This window comes from Pantherophis guttatus, chromosome 3 (genome assembly GCF_059756535.1).
Source record: "Pantherophis guttatus breed Tessera chromosome 3, ASM5975653v1, whole genome shotgun sequence".
Classification (NCBI taxonomy): Eukaryota; Metazoa; Chordata; class Lepidosauria; order Squamata; family Colubridae; genus Pantherophis; species Pantherophis guttatus.
In genome coordinates this window covers 27,796,774-27,824,109 of record NC_142065.1, presented here as the reverse complement: position 1 = coordinate 27,824,109, position 27,336 = coordinate 27,796,774, and the positions used below count along the sequence as shown (strand labels likewise).

Sequence of the window (27,336 nt, the reverse complement as noted above, 5' to 3'; positions counted from 1 at the left end):
TTTGGACTCAGCTGAAAGGTGAGGCTGTGTATTTTGACGCGGTGGCATTGCTGGGCTTTGCGCTCGAGAAATTTTACTTGTGATCGCTAATTTTGGATTTGGCGGCACAGTACTGGGAGAGTCGAGATCTTTGCTCTCGCACCATTTTCGATCAGCTGAGTGGCGTGGTAGCGATTTCGGCGCTTGTGTGCTAGATTTTCAGAGCTGCTGGCTTGGGAGCTTGCATTTCTCCGTGCAGCACTGGGATAGTGGAAAATTTTGCTCTCACGCCATTTTGAGTCAGCTGAGAGGCACAGCTGGGCATTTGGCACAGCGGTATTGCTGTGTTCTCATGCTCTGTGGGAGTGTTGGTCTTCCCTGGTTTGCCACATAGATCCACCACCACCCTTGAGCCTGCAGAGGGACCAGATCCGGTAGAGAAAGCCTTCACACTGGTCTGTAAATGTGTGGGTGGTAGCAAGATGGCGGAGAGAGCCCTGTCCCCAGACAAAGGCCAGGCAAAACTTCCCAGACTCCATAGAGCTGGGGATTGTAGCCCCAGGAATACCAGGGCTACCTCTAAGCGGGCTTCACAAACAGATGGCTCTAAGAAGCCTTTATCCAAGAAGGCTGTATCTGCCTTAGATATAGTCGCTGAAAGGTGCCACAAAGCTCTAGAAAAGCAATTTTCTAAGGTCCAGCAGCAGGCCCAGGAGCTCAGGGAGCACACTGTCTCCTTTGCAGAAACTGAATTTCCTACATCCTTGCAACCTGCTCTGTTTCCTCAGTTCAGTGAGGTACAGCAACAGGAGTGGTCACCAGAGGGAGCTGGTGAGCTTCCATCTGCCTTTACAGCAGGACAGGAAGAGGACTTTCTACCATTATCAGGTTTAGCACCTACTGGCTTGCAATCAGGACCTGTTTCTTCCAGGGGCTCAGCTCCCGAGGCTACATTTACTCCTACTGTGACGGGGCTCCTCCCAGAGGAGGCCCAGGGATCGAGACTCTCTCAGGATATAAGGAACCTCATTTCTGAGGCTATCTCCCAAGGCACAGCTGCAGGTCTGCAGCAGAGAGGCCATTCATAGCCTCTTCCGCCGAGCCTGCATGCTCAACTACCAGCACATATGCCTACGCTGTTCGAACCACCCTCTCCACACCCATCTATGCATGATGGGAGAGGAAGATCAGGGTGACCAGGAATTCTCTGATGATGAGGGAATGACTCCCGATAGACTTTCTTTCTCAGGCTTATTTCATTCCTCTTTGTTCAAGTCATTATTCCATAAGGCTAACAACTACTAGTTGTCCATAAGGACAACTACTAACATGAGAGTGATAGAAACATCTGCTGAACACTCTCAGGCCCTTCCAGATCCACATGAAGGTCTGTTTTTGGAGCCCATTCCTGAACAGGAAGTCATTCCTTCTCCTAAACTGTTCTTAGACGTTATTCAACATCAATGGGCTCAGCCTAGTGCCATCGCGGCTCCTAGTGGAAATGACAGGAAGCTTTACAGCGCAGGCCCGGATTTCGAAGAGCTCCTCCAATTACCAACGGTGGATGCTCCGGTGGCAACACTGACATCATCATCCATCATCCATGCTGACATCACTGAAGGTTTAAAGACGGAGGACAAGAAGGCGGAGATGGCCCTCCGCAAGATGCATCAGTCGGCTGACTGGGCGATTATATCACCACAGTAGCCTCTTTAATAGGGCTTCTTTGATCTGGCTGATGCAGGTGAGGATTCCTCCTGAAGAGACCAGGCTGCATCAGGATGTGAATAAATTGATGGTGGCCACAGAATTTTTGGCCAATGCAACGCTCAATGTGGCGAAGTTTGCATCCAGGGCCTTAGCTTCCACTGTTGTATCACATCACCACCTGTGGCTCCTCCACTGGAGGCAGACATGCAATCAAAATGGAGATTGGCTTCAGCCCCCTACAAGGGTGCAAATTTGTTTTGAGAAGCATTGGAGCCTATCTTAATTGAGAATATGGACAAAAGGAAAATCATGCCTTACATGCACAGGCGAGAGGATCGTAGACCTTCGCCTTATTACCAAAGGCTGCCATTTCGATTGGCTGAATCTTGTTCTAACGTGTCACAGTTCCAGGGGCCCTACTCTCAGGGACACAAACGGTTCCCGGATAGGTCTACCTATCGTGACAGAGGGAGATATCAAGCTTCGGTCAAGCGGCCCTTTCGAGGGTCCAGCAGTCGACCTTTTCATCGCGGAAAATAACACCGATTCTCCCATTGGCAGCTGACTACAATATTTTGCAGGCCAATGGGAGAGGACCACCACCAATATGTGGGTCCTTCAGACAGTGCAGCTGGGCTTCGCACTGGAATTCCTCTCCAACCCTCCAACCAGTTTCATTCGTTTTCCAGTCCCAGTAAACATCGAGAAAAGAAACCTGAAGGAAGCTGAGATCCAACATTTGTTGGAGATCAATGCCATTGAGCTGGTTCCGGAAGGTCAGGAGGGACAAGGGTTTTACTCAATCCTCCTCTTAGTGAAGAAGAGTTCGGGGGGCTGGAGAGGAATTTTGGATTTAAAGAAGTTCAATGCCTAAGAAGTTCTATTTGGGCTGCATCAGGGAGCGCAACATGTTGACATCAATAGATGTTCCCATACGGCCTTCCCATAGCAAGTTCCTAAGGTTTTCATATGCCAGGCGTCGCCTCCAGTATAGGGTCCTGCCATTTGGTCTGTCATTGGCCCCCAGAACCTTCATGAAGTTGTTGGCAGCGGTGGCAGCAAGCATCAGGGCATTGCCTATCAGGTTGCAATGCTATCTGGACAATCTCCAGGCCGTAATAAGGACTCTTCAGAGCCATCTAGTTCCCACCACCCACCTGCTACATCTGAGCACGGTGATAGACTCCTCAGCATGCGAGGTGTACCTTTCTCCAGACTGCCAGGATGTTGTGACTCTGACCCCCGAGCCTGTTTTATCGGAGGGAGAAGGCTCCGAAAGTGAAGGAGAGGAGTTGGCCAGGCCTCCCTCTCCAGGACCCTCCTCTCTGGCAATGCCTCAGGTGTCTCCCAAAGGAGAAGAGAGTGGCCAGGAGCCAGGTATCTCCGAACAGTCGCAGTCGGACAGTGACGGAGATAAGTCTTGGCTGGATCCATGCCAGCGTCCGAGAGACAAGCGCATGCAGCAGAAAAGGAGGCATGCCAGAGATTAAGCTGAGTCACTGGACCACACCCCACAGGGGATAAAAGGGGGTGTGGTGGCCATTCAGGCTCTGTGACGGACAAAACTAAACAACTAGCAAATCACATTGTATCTCTGAAACTACGTTATCTGCCTGCCTTGGATTTAATACGGACTGGACTTGACAATTCTGTGGCTTTATGTATTTGTTTTGGTTTATCTGACGGAGGAGGAACACCTCCCTCTGTGAGTAAAGTTCTTGACAAGCAGCTACTGGGTTGCTGCCAATCCTGTTATCGAAGGAATTTATTGTCTGCAAGTTTTATTTAACTCCTGGCTGACTGTTTGTGTGCGTGTGTGAGATGGGGACAGAACAGTGGACAAGATCCGGGTTCTACAGTCAGTACCTTTGGATCTCCTCTCACAGCTTCTGGGGAGGATGATCTCATGTATAGCGATCATGGCTTGGGCATGGGTCCATGCCAGGCCGCTCCAATGGCTTCTTCTGCCTCATCAGAGGGCCAGAAACAGCAACTCAAAGACCAAAATAAGAGTTCCAATGAAGGTCCTATGCTCCCTCCACTTGTGGACTTCTCAAGCCATAAGGAAGGGATGTGCTTTCAAGGAACCCCACCACATCACTATCACATCAGACACGAGCCTCTTTGGCTGGGGCACCCACCTCCAATCCCAGGAGGTCCAGGGAAAGGTGCTCTCTGACAGACCTCAATATAAATTGGTTAGAGCTACAACCGGTCCACCTAGCTCTCTGCCGTTTCCAGGAAACAGTGGCAGGACACCATGTCCTAGTATTAACAGACAATGTGGCTACCAAGGCCCATATAAATCTGGAGGGGGGCACCGCTCCTAATCCCTCATGACAGAGGCGGAGAAACTAGGCCTCTGGGTGGAGAAACACATTCCTTCCATCAGAGCAGAGCATATATCGGGGGTAGCAAATATACAGGCAGATTGGTTGAGCAGGATGAGACTAGACTAATCAGAGTGGTGCCTGCATCCGGATCTCTTCAAAGAATTATGTGAGAGATTCGGCTACCCGATAGTAGATTTGTTCACTCACCTGACGAACACCCAGCTGCCAAGGTTCTTCTCTAGGTTCACAACACTGGGAGTGGAAGGGGTCGATGCTCTCTGCAATCCCTGACCATAGGGTCTGCTCTATGCATTCCCTCCAATTCACCACATCCCAAGGGTTATCGGGAAGGTGTTAGAGGAGAGGGCAGAAGTTCATCTCTCCCCGCATTGGCCCAGACGCCCCTGGTATGCTGATCTAGTCAGCCTCTCAATCTCCCTGGAGAATTCCCCAGGACAGGATTTCCCTCAGTCAGGGGGTCATGGTCCATCTGGAGCCTCAATGTCTCCAGTTGACCATCTGGCACTTGAGAGGAGCCTCCTGAGGAGAGACAAGCTCTCTGGGAAAGTGATTCAGACCATCCAGGCTTCCAGACGGCCCTCAGCAAATAGGATTTATAATGCCACCTGGTCAGCTTTTTGCCAATGGTGTTCTAAGGGACACATTGACCCATTAGGGGCCTCGGTCCTGGAAATACTGGACTTTCTGCAAACTGGATTGGATGGGACTGTCTCCCAACATCCTTCAGAGATCGGTAGCTGTATCAGTATTGTCCTGTGAGAATTGGCAACCCCTCACTCATCACCCGAGAATCCACAGCTTTGTCAAAGGGGCTGCTAATCTGAAGCCCCTGGTGGTTCATTGTTATCCCATCTGGGACCTGGCTTTAGTGCTCCAGGCACTTACTTCCGCACAATTTGAGCTGTTGAGGACCTCTAGCCTCTGGTACTTGACCCTCAAGGTTTCATTTCTCGTGGCCATAACTTCAGCCAGGAGGATTTCAGAATTAGTGGCTTTGTCAATACATGAAGATCTGTGTATATTCTATTCAGACAGGGTCATTCTCCATGTGGATCCCTCCTTTCTGCCCAAGGTTCCATAGGATCCAGGAGATTATTCTGCCTGACTTTTTTCCAGGGCCTAATCATCCCTCAGTGGAACGATGGCATACTTTGGACATCAGAAGGGCTCTTCGCAGATACATCAAACGAACTGCATCCTTTTGGAAGACAGAATCACTCTTCGTATCATTCCAGCCTTCAGCCATAGGCAGGAAGGTGACGTCTTCCACTATAGGCCACTGGTTGAAAGCCTGTATTGCTAAGGCTTATGAGGTACAAGCTCAACCCGTACCCAGATGGATTATGGCCCACTCCACTAGGAGTGCGGCCACTACTACAGCTTGGGCTACACAAGCCCCCCCACCCTCATTGAGGATATTTGCAGAGCAGCGACTTGGTCATCTCCATCGCCCTTTATTTGACATTACAAACTGGATGTGTACGTCTTGGCTGAGGTGTCTTTTGGATGGAAAGTTCTTCAGAGAGTTCATACCACCATGGGGACCCGGGAATGGTCAGTCTCCCTCCCCTAGTTTGTTAAGTTTGGGTATATCCCACGCTTGGATTCTCCAAGCAACGCACTGGAGAAAGGACGTTGGTCTTACCTGGCATGTCTCTTCTCAGTGTGCTGTGGGAGAATCAAACCCACCCTGATGACCATCCTGGTCCGGGGGTCTGGGGTGGTATTCATCTTCACCAAGTCCACGTACACTGCACAGCCATGCCTTCGCCAAAAAACTGGAGCTCAACCGAGCAGACGAGGTGTGGCCAAGAAAGTTCTAGCAACTCAGTCTCTGGCAATAGGATTGAAGTCAACCCACACTTGGATTCTCCCACAGCACACTGAGAAGAGATGTGTCAGGTAAGACCAACGTTCTTTTTGGATGAGTCATGCTGGCATCCACCCACTGGTTCTACCATGATTCTGTTTTGGATGTCAATAATTGCACAGATATCATTCTATTAATTTTATGAGCCAATAACCGGACCAAGTTGTACTTTTGAATATTTGACTGGAAGAAATGAAACACATTTGTGGGATGAAAAACTTAAAAGTACATTGAGAGAAGAAGAGAAGATTCCTCTCCGCACCTCCTGCCCTGCCTCAACATTTTGCTAACTCTTAGGAAGTGACAAGTCCTTCCGTTTAGGATTGTTATTTATTGCTCAATAAGAGAATATGCGCTCTGACAAATCACATAGTTTACCTACTACTCCTTATGCTTTAGATTTTTGAAACCATTTTGTGCTAAACATGGAAATATACAGTTAAAAACCAGAAGAGATTGACTGACAGTGGAGGACTGATAGAAGCTATTTAAATTATTTTTCTCCTGTTTATGTGGTGGGAATGGTACCAGGTGATGAATAAAAACCCAAACTCCTTTTTGCTATTGGCTCTGTATATATACACATACAGTATAGGTATCTGTATATCACTCTGAATATAGGGAGCATATGCCAAAGATAAAAACAGTGCCAATCTTTGATATGTTTCATTAAACCTGGATTTTTATCATCTTTGATAATCTTTGGCCATTGATAAAGATTTTTAAACCACTTTTTGTCTTTTTGCCACTTTCAGATATGCATATTGTTCTATCACAAATATTGCTGGTATTAGTAATTGTGCCACTCTAATCCCACAACTATTTCCTCCTCCTTTCAAGCATGTAGTAGAATTTGTTTCTGAGAAACACTGATGCAGCGATATCATGATCATCAGTGACTGAAAATGTTTTCCTTCTTAAGTATACTTTCTATTGGGATAGGGAGCTACAAGAACATTCCATATGCAGCTGAAATGTTTGAATGCTGGTTTGTATTCCTTAAATTCTTGTTCGTTTAGGTGATGTCTCATCAGCCACTGATATGGAACATTCCCTGCTTAGCTGCAGGAGCGTCCTCCATACATCGTATGGTTTCTGTGTCTTTTCTCATTGATCACTGCCATTTATTAATTAATTTAAAAGGATGTTTCTTTAGTTTTTAGCCAGTCTTTTTATTCAGCCAGGAAAGGCACCAAAATGTCTGCCTTCATCTAAATTAAGAAAATAAAATGTGACAGTGTATTTTAGATTTTATTATATTTATTTATTTAGATTTTAATTTTAATTCTCCTTCCTCTGGCAGTAGAGTTCTTCTTGGACCATACAGATACAGCATTTTACTCCGTATGTGATCAATTACCAGTTTGACCAGTATGATCAAAATGCTTATCATCTACATAATCCCTCACGACACAGAACCAGACTACATTGGGGATTGTGTTCCCAAGGTTTTCTGATTTATTCAGTTTATACTCACTAACTAAGCCTAACTCGCAAAAGCAACTCTGGATGGTTAAATTCAAATTAAAACAAGAAACAGAACATGAAACCAAAATCTTTAAAAAAAACCCGCACACATCACATCTGAGGCCACTCATACATCTGCCTATTTGTTCCCTAAAGAAAAGGCTGTGTAATGCCTTGGCCCAATGCCATCCAATGAGAACACTGAAAAAAGATCATCTGAGAGATCCACTCCACTTGAATCAAGGACATGTTCAAGGCATCAGTCCTTTTCTGTTGTGACTACCATGCTTTAAATGTCCTTGCAGTCAGAGGTTCATGCAATCCCCTCCTTCTTGGCATTCCATAAAGCCATTAAAATAACTCATTTTCTTTCAGGCTTCAGCGGCAGATTTCTTTTTCTTGTTTTCCTCACCAAAAAAGGTAGGTGCGTCTAATAGTCTGGTGCGTCTTATACTCCGAAAAATACGGTAATTGTGCAGGATATTTATTTTGTCATACATTGCCCAGAAAGTATGGATTGGGCAGGCCATGAAACCTGTAAAATAATATCATGAGTAAAATTGATTTTGATGTAGAATAGGATAAATGTTAGGATCTGACTGGATAATACACCAGCAGCAATGATGTTCTAGTCCATAACTGCTTAGATCAGAGGTGTCAAACTTGTGGCCCGTGGGCCGGATGCGTCACGCGCTAGCCACACCCACCCCCGGTTTAGCAAAGGGGAGGGGGAAAGTTGCAATACATCACGTGACGATATGTCATTGTGAGTTTGACACCCCTGGCCTAGATTGAGGATAGATAGCCTTTTGCAAGTAGGATGATATTTGATATAAGGTAGACAAAGGCGTTAATTTATTAATACTACTGATGTATATAAGAATAGGATTTCTGGACATAGGTGGTTTGGGATAGACTGTTTAGCCTAGACTGAAACTTATATAGCTGGAAATATAAAGATAAGAAATTATGTCTCCATTATAGGGAAACTTTGTTCGAGATTTGGAAAGACAGTTTTAAGAACTTCTGGAGACTCCTCTTGCTATCACTATTGTTGAAATAAACTCTACCCTTCCACTGTGCTGAAACCCAATCATAAGACTTGCTGAGTAATCTGCTGAACTTGGTATCTATTTTTGGTAATCATTCCCCTTCATAGCCTCTGAATTCCTCTTCTTTTTGCACTCTATCTTTTAGCCCATATATAAAAGAATATCTCATTACTGCAGGGGTGAAATGCTCTCAGTTCGGACCGGATCGACCAATCTGCTAGCGATGGCGGTGGGTGGTTTGGAGAACCGGTAGCAAAAATCCCTGTGACACCCCCCCCATGCCCAGCTGAGGTGCGCGATCATCAGAGGCTGTTTTTTTACTTTTAAAAGCATTTTCTCAACAACCTCTTTGGCCGAAAAAATGCTTTTAAAAGTAAAAAAAAAAAAAGCCTCTGATGATCACGTGGCTCAGCTGGAATCGTCAGAGCCTTTTAAAAGCATTTTTTCTACAACCTCTTCAGCCGAAGAGACTGTAGGAAAAAAAAATGCCTTTAAAAGCCTTGGCGATCCCAGCTGAGTTGCCTGATCGTCAGAGGCTTCTAAAAGCATTTTTTTTCTGCAACCTCTTTGGCCGAAGGGGTTGTAGAAAAAATGCTTTTAAAAGTAAAAAAAAAAAAAAAAAAGTTGGCCATGCCCACCCAGTCACATTACACCCCCACCCCCACCAAGCCATGCCCACAGAACCGGTAGTAACAAATTTTAGATTTCACTCCTGCATTACTGATGCCATTCTAGAAATCTTATGCAAACTGAAAAAGTGGGGTAAATTAAAAAAAATTCCCTGCCTAGATTTTTGAATAAATTTATAGAACACAGCTACATTTGGAAGACTGTAATTTCTCCTCCTTTCGATCTCAAAAACCACTGGGAAAGATGCAGAAAAGGCAATCAAAATCATGGAAGGATTTGGAGTGTCACAGGGAAATTTTGTTTTAAAGTTTTGTCATGTGCACACATGTGCACACACATGAAAGGAACACCTCTAATAAGGAATCAAGTATATGATAAGAGTTCATAAAATGAAGCATGGCATGGAAAGATTATCTACATTTCTCCCAAAAGACTAAATTTCATCCTTATGCAACTGAAATGATTTGAAAGAGATTCAACGGAATCAAACGAAGTACTTCTTCATACAGCCCAAAATTGATAAATAGACTATACAATCACAACATTAACTGGCATCTACTATTTTACATACTTTAAGAGTATGCAACCCAGGAAGGCACAATCTAGTAAAGATTATTAGTAAGGTTTATAAGGAATCCTAAGCCATACATCATGAGAATGCCTAGCTGAAGACAAGGGCAGAAGGACTCTATTCCTTTAATGTTCTGTTTGTGGGCTTCCCAGGGGCATCTTGCTAATCACAGGAGGAAGCAGGATGTTGGACTAAGTGGACCGTCAGTCTGTTCCAGGAGGGCTCTTATGAAGTTCTTACGATTCCCACTAAGATAGTCTATGAAATCAATACACAGGAAATGATGAAAGAAAATGGAAAGTATTGTATTTTACAGAGAGAGAAGAAATAGCAATAAAAGACATAATGTGGCACATAGTACACATGGACAAATCTTATGGAAATCATATCGGAATTAACCCTTGAAAAGTGTAAAAACTTAGATTCAGAAAAGCCAAGTCTCTCTCTATATATTACTGTTCTGAATCTTGCCCCTTTGGCCATATATATATACATATATATATATATATACTTTTCATCTCAGTTCAATGGCCTGCTGGAACCTATTTTATATATATATATAAATAAAATAGGTTCCAGCAGGCCATTGAACTGAGATGAAAAGTATTACAGGTAGTCCTAGACTTGCCACCACAGTTGGGACCAGAATTTGTGTTGCTAAGCAAGATGGTTAAGTGAGTTGTGCTTGATTTTAAGCATTTAAGCATAATCACTACAGTTGTTAAGTGAATCACACAGTTATTAAATAAATCCAGCTTCCCCCTTTGACTTGCTTGTCAGAAGCTGGCTGGTTGAAAATGGGTGATCATATGATCCAGGTTGCTACAACCATCATAAATACATGCCAGTTGCCAAGCGTCTGTCTGATTTTGATCATATGACCATGGGGATACTGCAATGGTTGAAAGTTCAACAACTGGTCATAAGTCACTTTTTTCAGTGTGATTATAACTTTGAACTGTCACTTTAACAAATAGATGGAAATTGAGGACTACCTGCAAGTGTACACACAACAGATTTAAATCTTAAATAATACTCTGACAAGAAAAATCAGGTTTGTTCTTAGTCCACCATAGCCAATAGATAAGAATTAAAATGCCATATATATTTTTCCTGATTGTTTCTGATTTGTTGCAATTTGATATTTATATAAACTTTAAAAAAGAAATGATATGTATTTTTATTTACAATAATTTTAATAATGCAATAAGTCCCTTGTTAATTAGCAGTTCAGTGAGGGCTTCCTCCATCTGCCAGGCAAATAGGCTGGCAATGACATTTGGTTCCATGTCTCAGATATGGATGCAGGACAACAACTGTACGTTTTCTGGCATCAGCTGGACAGCATAATACGCTTTGCTTTTCTGCAGCCCCCTCAGCACATGCGATGCCATACCCCCTCAAATTACATGCTTTTCCTCTGTGCCCCTATTGAAATACCCTAGGGTCCCTGTGGATCCATATATCTCCCACTTGAGAACTCCCGCTCTACTGCTTAAATTGACTATAGGAGCACAAATGGTTTGATTAATAGAATTATATATGTTAAGCATAAGAAATCAGCCAGAGCAGTTTAAATTTCACTTTGTAACAGATTTATTGCATGCTAACACTCTCTACAAGAATCTGTACTACTAAACTACTTAATGGGCAAAGCAGATTGGCAGTAGATAAAGGTCAACGGAAGTTAAAATGGACTGGATTTAAGTCTCTTATGGATGTAAAGGAACTCAAGACTGACAATGCTCTTGACCCTTCCCTCAAACTCATCCTGGTCATCTCCTATCTCGGTGATGGTGAACCTATGGCACATGTGCCACAGGTGGCACACATAGTCATATCAGTGGGCACGTCAGTTCAGCTCTGGCGCGCATGCGTGCGCCGGCCATCTGATTTTCAGCCTTCTGGGCCCACCAGAAGTAGGGAAACAGGCTCTTTCCTGCCTCCAGAGGGTCTGAGGGGGTGGGGAAGGTCCGTTTTTCTTTCTTACCTGGCTCCAGATCTTCTCTATGCATCTGCGGAGGGTGAAAACAGCCTTTCCCACTCCCTCGGAGGCCTGAAAGGGCCCATTTCCCAACTCCCGGAGTGACAGGAAATGACGTTTTTTGCTGTCCCCAGCCTCCAGAGACTCCTAGAGAGGCTAGGATGCATAAAAAGGGTCTGGAGCCAGATAAGAAAGAAAAATGGGCCTACCAGGCCATTGCGTGCCAGGAACGGGGGTGAAGGGGGTTGCACACGCATGCGCGGGGGGTGCATAGAATTATGGGTGTGGGTACGTGCACGTGTGAACCCCCCCTCCTAGCACGCGATGGCAAAAAGGTTAGCCATCACTGTTCTATCTCATATACATATTTGAAAAATGAATATATATTTTTCTGTTAGACCTAGAAAGAAATGTCTGTGGTATTTTACATTTAATTTAATGTAAAGATTTGTAAACCCCACTGGCTAAGTATTTTTCACCATTCCCGCCCCCCACAGTGATATTGCTTGTGAAAGATTGGTGTTCTTTTCTGTGGCTATCCAGCTCTTTATTGATGCCCCAAACATGCTGATGAAAACAACAGTTTCTATTCTTTTAATTCTATATTTTTGTATATTTTAATCCTGCATTTTTCCATCCCAATTAACCAACTTTTAGTGTGATCGTTAAACCTTCAGAGCGCTAAACTTGAAAAGCTTGAATTGTTTTCTCATTATTCAGTTGTATTGCCTCTGCATATCTATTCAGGGAAGGATGAGGGGCGATGTCACTTATGGGTTTAAGGGGCGTCTTTGTGTGGCATTATGCAACTTCATTTTGTCTTTTCAATTCTGAAATGTTCCTTCAGTTGCTTTGTGTCTTTGTCTGATCCTGGAGGTCATTTTGGGTGGTCTTAACACAGTGTCATAAGGCTCTTCTCTTCCTGAAGAAACATTTAAGGATGGGATAGGTGGGAACTCCTGTGCACAGAGTAAACTGTAACACAAACTGAAGGACAGAAATTTAGAAATGCCTACTTTTGAATGTATTCACTTTTGTCTTAAATTTGATGAAGTTTTTGTTTTCACAATTGTTTAAGCGTTTTGTGTTCATTGTTATGTGACTTCTTTCAAAGCAGCATTTCCTTTCAAAAATGTTAAGTATGCAAGTAAAAAACTGAAGCAAACAGACATTATAGAACTGGCTTTTCACACTTGGTACCTGAGGAGACATCTTAGAAGGCATCTACCCATCCTGTTAATTGGCAAAGAAGGGGATGCTGGGCCACCCATTGATGGTGGGATGAGGAGCAAGCGATTTCTGCAGAGGTCTCAACTCTTTAGCCATGTATTTAAAATTTACAGCCATGACATGACTTGGTTTGTTACTGTTTTTTAAAGTAATGTTTTAATACAGGTAGTCCTCGACTTAAAATGGTTGGTTTAATGATTGTTTAAGTTACAATGGCACTGGGGAAAAAATGACTTATAAGAATTTTTCACACTTACAGCAATTGGTGCACCCGCATGGTCATGCGATAAAAAGTTCAGGTGCTTGGCAATTGAATCATATTTATGACCGTTGCAGCAGTGTCACAGGGTTCCTGTGATCATCACTTTTTGTGACCACCTGATAAGCAAAGTCAATGTGGAAGCCACATTCACTTAACAATCATGTTACTAACTTAACAACTGCAGTGATTCACTTAACAACTGTGGCAAAAAAAGGTTGTAAAATGGAGCAGAACCCATTTAACAATTGTCTCGTTTAAAAACAGAAATTTTGGGCTCAATTGTGATCATAACTCGAACATTACCAGTATTGTTTCGTAGCTAATGATATTTTGCAGTAGTGTGATGACTTCTGTTATTTTCTTCTGATTGTTTATTCTTTCAGTGTAAGCTGCCAAAAGAAGCTTGTAAATAGCTTTATTACAGTCTGTTTTGCAAAAAAACAAAATATGTAAAATAAGACTGATAACACTAATTGATCTAGCTTAGTTTTTTTTTTCCTCCTTTGATTAAAAATAAATGTAATGTTACCTTTTGGAAATTAGAGCATTGTAGGAAGGATTGGTGGATTTGGTTTCCAGGTTTTTGAAGGATAACAGTATAATTAGCAGGAAGTAGTTCATGTTTATTGATATAGCTCTAAAATTAATGGCATAAAGAGGAAGCATTATGAGACCGTATATTTTGTTTAGCTGCTCTGTGAATAAAATAATGTTCCCAAAGCAGTGCTACCAATATGATGACAAAGTAGAGAGACGGGTGGGATGAAGCTTCTTTTCAGCAAATTATTTTATTGACCTCATAAGCTTTCAATAGAAGTGATTTTTTCCTTAAAATAAATTGTGTGTTTTATTAAGCAATTTGTTTTTAATGTGCAAGGTATATTTTTCTTGATTTTTAGGAACTGCAATTCTACTCTGCATCTAAATTCTATAGAGTTAAAATGATCAATAGGACGTATGATTTAGGATCTCCCTGCAAATTCATTGTAAGAAGTAATATATATTCTTATGTATGCACTATCCACACAATTTTAAAAGGTGTTACTGTGGAAATCAGAAATGGAGAAAATGGAATATTATCAGTGTATATGATTGTTCTGACTGCTGAAGACAAAGCCCTATCATCAAAACTCTGTGGCCCCCATGGAATGATCTAAGCTGTTTTAAAGAATTTACCTCCTGAGGGGTAGAAGCTGGATAGAAAATGCTTTCCTTTCCTCTTTGTCAGATTCCACATGTCCAGCTAGGAAATGTGAAGGAAAACAGTTGTGAGCCCAGTCACTCTTGTTTGATTCAGTAAACCATGGCTAGGCAAATCATGGCTTACTGTACATGATTCGTGGACCCAAATACAGTCTTTAGATCCTACTTGAGAAAAAAAAAATAAACTTTTGCTAGCAGGATTGAAAAAGGTAATTGATGTAGTAATCCAAGCGTATTAATCTGATGGCCTCCATGTTTGTTTGCTTGTTTTGGTCTGTTGCTCTGATCCTACATTAGGTAAAATAGTAAGGGATAATGGGAACTGTTCTGCAACATATCAGAAAGCTTCCAAGTTAGTAAAGTTGCAATAGCTGTTCACTCTTGTCTGCTGTCATCCATGTCATTCGTTGTGGAATACTGTACTGACAGATGGATTTTGATAATTCTAAGGCTGAGTTGCTAAAAAATGATAAAATGCTATCATTGGCTGCCGAGGAAGTGGTTCTAGTCAGTTGAACTTTTTGATTTTATAGTATGGGCTGTCATTGGGTTTAAAAAATATTTGAAAACAGGAAACAAAATGGATTGTTCACAGTACACCAGATAGAAGTGATATGGATTGAGGAAGACATGTGTCACAACCCCTGTGCTTGTGTTATGGCTGAGCCAAAATGCTTATTAAATCAAGAAGCTACCAAAAACTCTTGAAATAAAGAGATTTTATTTTATTTTTTTATTTTTTTTAATAGTTTTTATTAATAATAAAAAGAAAAAAACAAAACCAACATAGATACATTGAAACAACATACAAAACGAACACACATCAATTCAGTCCAATGACTGATTCTTAGAAGATATTACAACGGTGGGTTATTTTTCCTATTTCTATTTGTATCAATATTTACAGTCACCTAATTACTTAGTTATATATGTACATATATAATTGACTCCTTATTTACTTCTATACATTTCTATTGAGTACTCAAAAATCATCTTTATATTCCTATTTTTGCCTCCAGCCAGTTGTACCATCTTTGCCATATTAAATAGTAATCAGTATCATCTTTCTCTTGTATTTCTTTTGTGAGCTTATCCAATTCTGCACATTCTGTAATTTTAGCTATTATTTTGTCTTCTGTGGGTAACTGTTCAGATTTCCAATGTTGGGCAAAGAGTATACGTGCTGCTGTGAGGATATGGATGATCAAATATTTTATTTCTTTGGTATATTGTGTTGTGATTATTCCCAATAAAAAGGTTTCCGGCCTCATTTCCAGTTTTTGTTTCGTGATTTCTTCAATCATTGTTTTAATTTGTTGCCAGTATTGTTTTGCCCTTCGGCATAGCCACCAGAGATGATAATATGTCCCTTTCTGTGATTTACATTTCCAGCACATCGGAGATGTATTTGGGAACATCTTGGCTAGGCGCGCTGGTGGGAGGTGCCATCGGTAGAACATTTTGTAAAGGTTTTCCTTATAGGGTATAGACAATGTCATCTTGTAATTTATCTTCCACAGATTCTCCCACTTATCCAATTCAATAGTATGTCCTATATTTTTGGCCCATATTATCATATGGATGGATGTGAGGGCGATCTGGCTGTGACATCTGTCACCCCATTGATCGCCAGGGTTGATTCGGCTGATCTGGCTGGCTAGGCGGGTGTCCCCTTCCTCCCTCACCGCTCCATGTGCGTCCCTCCCGAAGCTGCGCGCTCGGTGGAAGAGGACGACCATCCCAGATAGAAGGAGTGTACCGATCTTCGGTCAAGGGTATACGATAGCTGCGCTCCCCTGCTAGAACCTCCAAACAAGAGATTTTATTTTACTTTACACAAGGAGTTTTATGGCATTGAAAGACTAGCAAATGAATTGGTACATACTCTGTTGTGGGTTAAAACCCGCTTCATTAGATACATGATATAAATTCAGTGAGTTACATGTGCTGGAACAAGTTATACGTAAAACTATGTCAAATGCTAAAGTGCAAAGCAAAGTAAGCTTTTGTTGGAAGAATAAAATAATTCTATTTGAATGGCTGTAATCTATTCCCAACTGATAATGGATTGGGGATCAAGTTGGACAGCACACACCAGCACTTATCAGTTCCTAAAATAAGATAAATATTCCATATACATTTTAGCCCTCAAATGTTCAGATGGAATGCCATGGCAGTGTTAATGAAAAACCTGCCGAAGTATGAAAAGAAGGAACTGGTGTTGAAAATACAGATAGTCCTTGTTTAACAATTGACTAATTTAGTAACCATTCACAGTTACGACAGTGATGAAAAATAAGTTCTTGAGACCAGTACTTAAATTTTATGACCTTTGAAGATCAGTAAAGCAAAAAAAAAAAAAAATCTAAGTTACTGTTTCAGTTAGTGACTGCTTCGCTTCTCTGAGTTGTGGGTCCCACTTGTGGTTGTTAAATGAGGACCTTTTCATAATGTCTTAGAAGTTACTGCATTACAGTACATCTTACATTTTGGGACCAGGTCATGCTTGGAGTGAACCAGTTGTTTTTTTGGTTTTTTTTTTAAATTTAATTTATATGCCGCCCTTCTCCGGAGACTCAGGGCGGCTTACAATGTGTTAAGCAATAGCCTTCATACTTTTGTATATTTATACAAAGTCATCTTATTGCCCCCATAATCTGGGTCCTCATTTTACCTACTTAGAAAGGATGGAAGGCTGAGTCAACCTTGAGCCTGGTGAGATTCGAACTTGCAGTAATTGCAGGCAGCAGATGTAAGTGGATGTTAATTAGTCTGCTGAGCCACCAGAGCTCTTACCTGGGCTTTATTTGCATTATCTTTGTATGATTTATCCTTTTAGGTTCATTGCACTGTACTGAAAATAATTACAACCTCAGGAGACACATGGAGGTCTATTAAATATTTAAAAGATGCCTAAGAATGTTTTGTGTTTGCTGTAACAAACACATTCAGCTGATTTTATGGAAATGAGTAAGATTTCCTTTCTTTTCTGCTTAGGACTCAAAGGAATAGCACCACCCCTATTTTGTGTTTGTGATACCTTGACCTCTTGTCCTTCTATCACAGCTCAATTATGCTTTCTTTCATGTGATGGTCTCAATAATTGACAGAAATGAAATTAACGAATTAATCACCATTAACCTCCATATTGATGCTCATATTTCTTAGGAGGGGATATTGTCCGTTTGTGAACCACGGTTGTCCCATTCAATTCTATCATAGAGTGTTAACTTTAAATGGATGTTCAGGTATATCAGGTCCAGCAAGGGGGAGTCCATTCCCCAAATAAATATAGGAATTATGTTGCCAAGTCCTTGAGTCATGCTTAACATATTGAAAGGACAATACAATTTACTTGGCAACAGTGCAAAAGTAAAATTCCACTGCTTTCTTCTAGGATATTTTAAGCTTCTTAGTCTAGCCTACAGCCCTGAACTTGCCTCCCATCCATGTACTAACCAGGCCCAAACCTGCTTTCCTTCTAACACTTGTCTCAACCAGGCACTCTTACCTGTTGCAGCTTCTGGCTTTTGCTGGGATTATTTGGCAGAGAAGGGTGAGTGAAGAAAATTCTCTTCAAAGGCAGAAGTTAGGCACCCTACCTTCTATTATGACAACTGACTGGATAGACTGTCTGTGTCCTTAAAGACAGGATTTCTACCTGCTATTATTGACAATTTTAGAATTGTGAGTGGAAATAAAAAAAGGGATTAAACAATAATACTTTGGCTATGTAGCTGTCTGCCAACTAAACATGCATTATGTGACAACTGAGACAAAGGAGTGTCACTTGAGATGCAAATCCTGTCCCATTATAACCATTATAATGTTTGTATAATGTTATAATCTGCTTTCCAGCCTTGACAGTGTGCCATTCTTTTGCTCTATATTTCTCGACATCTGCAGCAGTCTCATATTATGACATCTATCTGTTGCCCTTTGGGGCCGATTTCCAGTCTCTTTCCCCACCCACAGGAGCAAATGACCACCCCAAGCTACTCTTATGCCAGCCATCTTGTTCCAGCTGCTCAAGTTTCTTTCCACCCAGCTATGATTGCCTTGACAAGGAAGAATGAATGTTTGTGTAACCAAACCCCAGTGCGTGGGATTGGTAACCTCTGACCCTGGCTAAAGTAATCATTGTTTCTGAAACAAGAGAGGAGCTGTACTTGAAACAAGTGGGTGTGCTGTCATGCCTGGAGCCTAAAGAGGAGCTCTACTGAAGAGGCTTCCTGTTTATCTTCGAGAGGGTGACTGCTATTGGCTGGGCTTTTGTGTTATTTGTAAGTTGGAGAAACCTGAGAAATGGGGGAGGAAGAGCTAGAAAATTTGCATTGTTTTATTGCAGTCTCTGCTTTTGTGTCCTGGAGTGCCACTAGACAGATGAAAAGGTATGCAGGATTTGATCTAAGGTGGAAAGGAGCGTACTTTAGTAATCTTCTAAAAGGAGCTTGCAATGATTTAAAGCAAGAGAAAAATGAATATGTATTTTAAATTGCGATCTTTTTCCCGAAACAATACTGGTAAATAGTAGTTAATCACATAATTCAAAAGGAGGAGGAGTAACTACCATTTTGAAAGAAGAAAGATTCAAAATAATGCAGACAGGTTGAATAGTGGTTGAAATGGACGAAATTAAGTTTAAATGGGAGAAATAGGGAGTTTTTATCAGGGAACCAAAAAATAATAAAAATAATAAAATAAATAAAACAAAACAAGGTTGCACATTTTAGTATTATATATTATTAGTGTTTGTTGTTGTGCAAGTACACTGGGAGCTTTTGTACCAGAGGCAAATTCCTTGTGTGTCTAACCACACTTGGTCAAAGAAAGTTATATTCTTTTAAAAAGTGGGGGGAGGGGAAATGCACCAGGTAAGAGTTGACAGTAGGACAACTATCCTAAATTCTTCTAATAGATCTGGATGTTCCAACAGAGTAGAAGTTTAATGTAAGCGAATAGTGTACAGTATAAAGAAGGCTCACAGTTCTGTCAGTAAGCAAGATAACTCTCCGAGAACAGAGCTGAATGGGACCAACATTGGTGTTGCAGGAAAAGCCGCCAAAAGGAAGATCAGCGGGGTATTGGATATGGCCAGGAGCAGCAAACAAAACCCTCCCAAGGAATCCTATAGGAGAAGCAGTTTGAGCAGTGATTTGAAACGTCCCTCCTATCGTAAGTCCCCCCTCCTTTCTTCTCTGAATATGTGATCCAGAGCAGTGTATTTGTTGATTGCTCTGGCTTCCTGGTGCACACAAACACATGCTACTGTGGGAGGAGAGTGTGTGTGTGTGTGTAGGAGAGCAAGAAAAAAAAACTGACATAGCATCTTACTTTGTTACCCAGAAGAAAATACAGATGCATCCTGTGGCTGCTGCTGGTAAATTGATTGGGAAGAATTCCAAAAGCCATGCTCTGCATGCTTCCCTACTTTGTTTAGAGTTGAAGCTAAAATCTAAATCAAAGTTGAAATGTCTCCCTTGGTTCTCATCCGAGAAAAGAGCAGTGAAAGAGGCAAGCTGACAGCACATTTACCGCTGGCTACTGTAGTCTCCTAACAGGCCTGGTGGGTGGCAGTGTCTTGAAGTGCCTTATTGCTGGAATAAGGATAATCTTCCTATCATTGTTATGCAATGCGGATTGCTGGGAAGAAGAATTGCCATCTGGATTCCTGAGAATCCCATATTTTAAAAGGGAGTCCCCCACACTAAAAAAAGTAAGGGGGAGAGGACATGGTTTTGGGGTTCTTTTACCCAGTTTTATTCTGGATACCCTTAATCTTGCTTCTATTGCTGCTGCTGCTGCTACTGCTGCTGCTGCTACTGCTCTTTCTTCTCCTTCCCTCTCTTCCTTTTCCTTTCCCAAATGGCAACATTTATTTTATTTAGCATCCTTTGATAGAATTGAGTTCTATTTCTCCTTTCCCAACTCCAAAATGAACAAAACTTCAACAGTTCAGTAAAATTAAAATATCCCTCCCTCCAAATATTTTCCCACTGAGATTGTTCAAACAAAGAATTATAAGGTAAGTGCATAAATTCTTTCAACAGAATTTGTGCTTCTTTGCCAGTATTGGAATATTTTTTAAAAAACAAAACTATAAATGTATTACAGTATTTGGGGATAAATGTCTGTGTTCTAGTAAGGTACACGTAAATACAGAAACAATACCTACTAAACTAGGAGCTGATAGACTTCCTGTAGTATTGACCTTTAATAACTATTCCTACATTTACTTATATCCTGTCTTTATTTGTATAAATAATTTAAGATGCGAGGTAACTCCTCCTATTTTCTCCACAACTCAACCTTGAGAAATGAGTTTGGCTGAGCAAAAGTGACTGGCCCCAAATACCTAGCCTATTTTGATGCCTAAGGTGGGATTTGAACACACAAACTCCAGGATTCTAGGCAGGTACCTTAACTAGTAAACCAAAGTGACTCTCTAATGTAGTCTTCTCAAAGCTCTGGTACTCCAGTTGTGCTTGACCACAACTTGAGTCATCCTGAATCAATAATTTAGTCAAAGTAACTTTCTAAGGCAACTGCCTTAGAAAGATAGAACTCCCACAGCTATTTGAGGAAAGGAGTATCAACTAATGCAGCTGAAAGATTGAGTTTCCTCTTTCATTATTAACTCCATTTCACACTCTAAACCTGGAGTGTCAAACTCATGGCCCACAGGCCAGATGCGTCATGCACTGGCCACGCCCACTCACGGTTTAGCGAAGGGAAAAGCCGTGATACATCACATGATGACAGCGTGTCACTTTGAGTTTGACACCATTGCTCTAAAGTAGTTGAATCTCATCCTGAGCATTGTTTCAAGTGTTCTTCATCACTTTACAGTATGCTGTTTACAGTTTGCATCTTGGAGACTAAAAGAGAATTTATGAGTGTGAAATAAGATAACTGAGATTCCTCTGCTGACTCTTTGTTTAGTCTCTACAGTAAAGCAGTGTTATGCCTCATAATTGTGCAGCAAGGAAGAAAGGATTAGTAAAGAGTTGGGAGTAAACTACACATTCCTTATCTCCTGTTCTGTGCCTTTACGAATGAATTTCAAACTAATTAAAAGAGGACAAATGCTTTTTTAAAGTAATTAAAACATTGTTACTTGCTGAGTTGTGGCCTAAAAATGCTACCTTTCAAGGATCAGGGGCCACAGGACAAAATATTCAGAAACTAATTTTGAACCGCCTGGCCATATTCTCTGTTTGTAATGTTCAATTCATGTCACTCCTCACCTCCCAAAACATGAACATTAAAAAAGCCCTATGTAAGTATTGCAATTGTGGCATGTGAAAAAAGAGATTTAAAATAGTCTGCATTTCCTCTAAAATTGAAAAATAAATAGCTAATTTTTCAGTGTTTAGTGCTTCGTTGATTTTTCTATTCTTCTATTTTCTATTTTCTATTGCAATCTTTTCTATTGTGTGTGTGTATGCACTTAAAATTTTTACAAGTTCACATTTGTCAAATGTGACAAGTCACATTTGTCACACTTGTCAAATGTGACAAGTCACATTTCAAATAATTTTAGAATTATCAGTTTCTGTACTTTTTGACACTTAAGTTTGAGATTCATTCTTTTTGATATTTCAGAAGACCCTATTCTGTAGTGAAGAAAGTTAGCACCCACGCCCCTCCTAGAAGAATGAAATATTTTAGGAAATGTTGGAAAGGCAAAATATTATATTTCCCTGGATGAGAAAAGGAGAAACATGTTTTAAAGACAAAGCAGCTCCCTGCCCCCCACTTCAGCTCCAGGATGATGGGATTAGGACATGGCCCTCAGGACATGATAGGATTAGCCTTCTACCCATCTAGCAACAGAATTTACCACATGGCACCTGGGGAGATTATATCACTCAGCAAGATTCAACCAACTTGGGATTCCCCCCTTTCTCCCTCCCTCCCTCCCTCTCTCCCTCCCTCCCCCCCATGTGCTCTTTTTGCCCAGGACCTCAAACCATGTGGTCCTGTCCACTAATAAACTATTTTTCCAAACAGTCTCCATGTTTCCAGTGTCTTTTTTCCAACTTGGAATTGAACCCAGATGGACATTTCTTCCAACAGTAGAGAAAATACATAATGCTAATTTGATTGCAGTATGTTTTTTTTTTATAGAAAAAAATTAGAGTGTCCTTTCAGATTTTGAAATAGGTAGATGTAGGTAAAAAAATTGGACACGATACATATTTAATAAATTATTATACAGATAACAACATGAAATCACACCTGCCAGTTCTTTAGTTGGTGCTGGGCTTCACTTGAATCAAGTTCTTCCCAAGAACCTAGGATGTTATAGTGTAGCAGCATAGTTAATATATGTGCATATCCTGGTAGAGTGGCCTTTTATAATTGACATATGGAAATTTTATCAATGAATAGAATTTTCTAAGTGTTGTCCAAGTTCTTCAGTGGCATCCAGTGTGCCAATAATCATAGAGACCACCATTGCCTGCATAATCTTTCATTTCTACTTTCAGATCTTGATACTTTATGATCACTGTCTTCTAGTCTATTTGGAAATCCAACAATATTTTAACCTGCCCATTTTTTATTACATTTTCAACTATATATGTTCTCACCCATTTTTTATTACTGGCACATATTTTTTCATATATTCCAGTGAATCATCTTGGTAACTGTATTATGTTGTTTATATTTAGTTTGTGTGAGCTTCTTGCATGAGCTAAATATAAGATTACTATTTTTTCTGCTGCTTTTTGTTGCACAATTTGCACTTTAAATCAATTCTGGCCTTCATTGCATTGGTTTAAATAGCTTGCTTTTGAGCAGCCAAAAGCAAGCCTTCAGTTTCTTTTTCTAATGTTCCAGTTGTAATCCAGTGCCTGATTTTATTTTTATCCACTTTCCATGGATCTTTTATTTTATTTATTTTTATTTATTTTATGCAATTTATATACCGCCTTATCTCCGAGGACTCAGGGCGGCTCACAACGGTAAAATGCACAATTCCTGCCAATATAAAATTAAAATCACAATTTAAAACAATTTAAAATTCATCCCCCCCTCCAATCATTCCAGGCTGCGGAACAAACAGGTCTTCAAATCGCGGCGGAACGAGTGAAGGTCAGGGGCCATCCGGAGCTCCAAAGGAAGCTGGTTCCAGAGGGTGGGTGCGCCCACAGAGAAAGCTCTCCCCTGGGGGTCGCCAGCCGACACTGTCTGGCCGATGGCACCCCAAGGAGGCCCTGTCTGTGGGAACGCACTGGGCGATTGGGAATTGTCGCTGACTGCAGGGAGTCCGACAAATATCCCGGGCCTAGGCCATGAAGGGCTTTGTAGGTAATAACCAGTACCCTGAACCTCACCCGAAGGGCAACTGGTAACCAATGCAAGTCACGCAGGACGAGTGTAACATGGGAGTGTCGGGACGCTCCCATCACAACCCACGCGGCCGCATTCTGCACCAGCTGAAGCCTTCGAGTGGTTTTCAAGGGCAGCCCTAGGTAGAGAATGTTGCAGTAGTCAAGACGGGAGGTGACCAGCTCATGAGTAACAGTGCGTAGAGCATCTTGGTCCAAGTAAGGGCGCAACTGGCGTACAAGGCGAACTTGGGCAAATGCCCCCCTGGCCACGGTCATTCCATGATCTTCCAGAGACAACCATGAATCCAGGAGGACATTCAAGTTGCGAGCCCTATCCACGGGGTAACACCTCATCCCCGATGGTCAACGATGAAAGATCTCGATCGGACCAAGATGCCGGTACCCACAGCCACTTGGTCTTGGCGGGGTTGAGTCGGAGCCTGTTCCTCCTCATCCAGGTCCGTACCGCTTCCAGGCAGCAGGACATCATGTCGAGGGCATCACTGGGCTGTTTTGGGGTGGATATAAAAAGCTGGGTATCATCAGCGTACTGATGATACCGCACCCCAAAACAGGAGAGGCAAGAGGACCGACCCCTGGGGCACACCACAAGTGAGGGGCCTCATAGCCGATCTCTGTCCCCCTGCCAACACCGCTTGCATACGGCCCGAGAGATAGGAGGAGAACCACCGTAAAACAGTGCCTCCCACTCCCAACCCCTCCAGCCATCACAGCAAGATACCATGGTCAATGGTATCAAAAGCCGCCGACAGATCCAAGAGGACCAGAACAGAGGAGTATCCCCTGTCCCGAGCCCTCCAAAGATCATCCACCAGCACGACCAATGCCGTCTCCGTGCTGTATTCCGGCCTGAAACCTGATCAAGGTAGTCTGTATCCTCAATTTTTTGTAGAAATTGAGCATGTAATGCTTTTTCTTGCCAGCATTCTGTTCAAGTTTTTATTATGTTAATTTGATATTCATGTTTTGTTTCCTGCACATTCAATAAATTCCAATTTTTAATTTGCATCATTGCTTGTTCTTGGCTGTCTTTTAGGTAATTGGGCAATGTGCACTTTTCTTCTTCAACAGTTTGTTTGACTTGAAGTAAACTTCTGCCTTCATTTCTGTGGGGCAGATATAATCTATCAATATCACTACTGCTATTGTAATGCACAGTGAATAATTATGAGATTTTTTTTGGTTTTTGTCTAAACTGACCAGTTCAGGTTGTAATATTATTATTATTTCATAGAAACATGTTATATAAAGGTTAGACTATATAGACTAGCCTCTTACCTAGTGCCAGGAAGAGCCAAGAGCCACAGTGATTAGAATGCAGTATTGCAGGCTAACTCTGCTGATTTCCAGGAGTTCAGTTTTCACTGGCTCAAGTTTGACTCAGCCTTCCATCCTTCTGAGGTTGGTACAATGATGACCCAGATTGTTGGGGGCAATATGCTGACTGTAAACTGCTTAGAGTGGGCTGTAAAAGCACTATGAAGCGGTATATACCCTGTTTCCCCTAAAATAAGACATCCCCTGATAATAAGCCCAATCGGGATTTTGAGCGCATGTACTAAAACAAGTCCCCCCCTGAAAATAAGCCCCCCACCGAAAATATTTAAACACATGTGCAGCTGGTCCCTGCCATTTCGTCTGGTTTCCTCCACGCACCCCAAAATAATAAGACTCCCCGAAAATAAGGCCAAGCACTTATTTTGAGGTTCAAAAAAATATAAGACAGGGTCTTATTTTGGGGGAAACATAGGTAAGTCTAAGTGCTATTGCTAGTGCAGGAATCTATTAGTACAGCATCCCTGAGAATGAGTCAATCGTAATAGACCAAAAAAGAGCTCAGAGCACCAGTTACAGAAACAATAATTACCTGAATTGGTTTTTATTCTCTCTATTGTTTAACTGATCTTATTGCTTGTGTCCTCCAAGCAAAGTGAAAGAGAGGAATATCTTTGTACCCAGAAGAATACAGTAACTGATTCTACTTTGGGACACTGACTTTATTAATGCAACATGGTGAACTTTAAACCCTTCTTAACAAAACATATTTTCTAAGTTCACATATTTCAGTTTAATTGATTCACAAAACTTACTAAGATAATGGCTTGATTTCTATAACATCTTATCCAGCCTCATTTTAGCCCAGTGTAGGTCGTGTGCAAACCCAGTAATTAAATCTAATTGCTGATGCACTAGCCATTAACTTCATGCTTGATTGTGATTGATTTAGTTATGTAAAGCAAAAAGGATATGATCACCCACATTGAGGTTCTTTTGTACGATTTATCTCAGTTAAAGGCTCAAGTAAGTGGTGTTTGGAAAGAAGAGAAAAAGAAGTTGGCAGTAGTGCTTATGTATTGATGCTAATTATCATTTTTGTTATGACTACCTATATATAAGAAGACTCACAGCAATTGTTGTCCCCTTCACAAAAATATCACGAGATGACATTCTTGATGGAGAAAGCCAGTATTGTGGTTTTAGGAATAAACAGTCTTCCATTTCCCAGGCACATGGAGCTCAGTAATTAGATCTTGCACATAAGAGAAACATACCTGATTTTGTAGCTGAAATCCAAAATAGTTTATTTACAGTACAGATGCTCACTTTCTGCTATGAAATGTAGAGAGGAAGTTTGAACCACACATGTGGCAGCAAGCATAGCCCTACGCAGTTTAGTCTTCCGCAGACGCACAGTTCAGAGAAGTGTCTGATTTTCTACCACATCTGTGTGCAGAAGCTACTTTGAGAACCAGATGGGGAAAAGGAGCATTATTATCAGATAGGGATCCTTCCCCACTTCCTTAGTCCATCTTTCCTTCAAGATAGTCCGACTTTATTTTGTCACATTACCTTCTCCACTGGAAGTATTATTTTGGAACAAGTTTAATTACTTGTATTTGGCTTCTAACACTTAGTTAATCTCCACATGTTGGGTGTGATTTCTAGAATTCCCAATTGGGGGTCCTGAGTTCAGAAGCTGAAAAAACAAGTCTTTGGTGGAAAAAAAGGAACGTTTAATTAAAGTCAAGCTAGTGACTTCATGGGCACACCTATACAGTTTTCTTAGTAATAATATGAAAGTGGTTTATCGTCGTCTTATATGAGATGTTTTCTGTTGGTTTACCATCCATGTATTAACCACATCAACTCTGCTTAACTTTTCAAGATTAGCCAGGGCTGATTAAGTGCTACTGCTTAGTTAGGTATACTGATGAAAAGGAGTAGAACATCTGGATTGGATCAAGTTTTTTTTAAGAAACTAAAGAAAACCCTCATGCTCTAAACTACAAAATAAATACTGTGGTACACTCCTCTTTTAGAAAAAGAAGTTATATTTATGCTCACAGTCTGTATAACATGCTAAAAAGAAGCATTAAACAAAATGTGTAAGTTATTTAAAACACTACTTTAAAATAAACTGAATGTGTCGGTGTACTCTTATTTATAAACATTGAGGTCCTAGAATGAAATAGTTCAACAAAAGATACATGAGGAACCTAGTTCGAAGGCTGCTGTAGAGTGCTTGGGAATCCTTTGAAGCTATGTATGCAGAACTCTTAAAAATATACATGAAATACCATCAACCAGTTATCTGACAAGGAAAAAAAGAAAAAAAAAGAAGGGCTGAATTTATTTATTATTTATTTATTTATTGGTTCGATTTA

General features: G+C 41.2%; 1 protein-coding gene across 2 annotated transcripts in view; it reads left to right on the top strand.

Annotated features, from left to right (window-relative positions):
* The window catches only part of PLCG1 (phospholipase C gamma 1), a 110,445-nt gene that overhangs the window by 25,967 nt on the left and 57,142 nt on the right, over window positions 1-27,336 (top strand). Inside the window, exon 2 of one of the 2 annotated variants that reach the window (XM_087889175.1) lies at window positions 19,365-19,487. The exons of the other annotated variant lie outside the window; for it this stretch is intronic. Coding sequence (XP_087745301.1) covers window positions 19,365-19,487 — 123 coding nt within the window. The remainder of the gene's footprint in view (window positions 1-19,364; window positions 19,488-27,336) is intronic. 2 annotated transcript variants of the gene reach the window in all.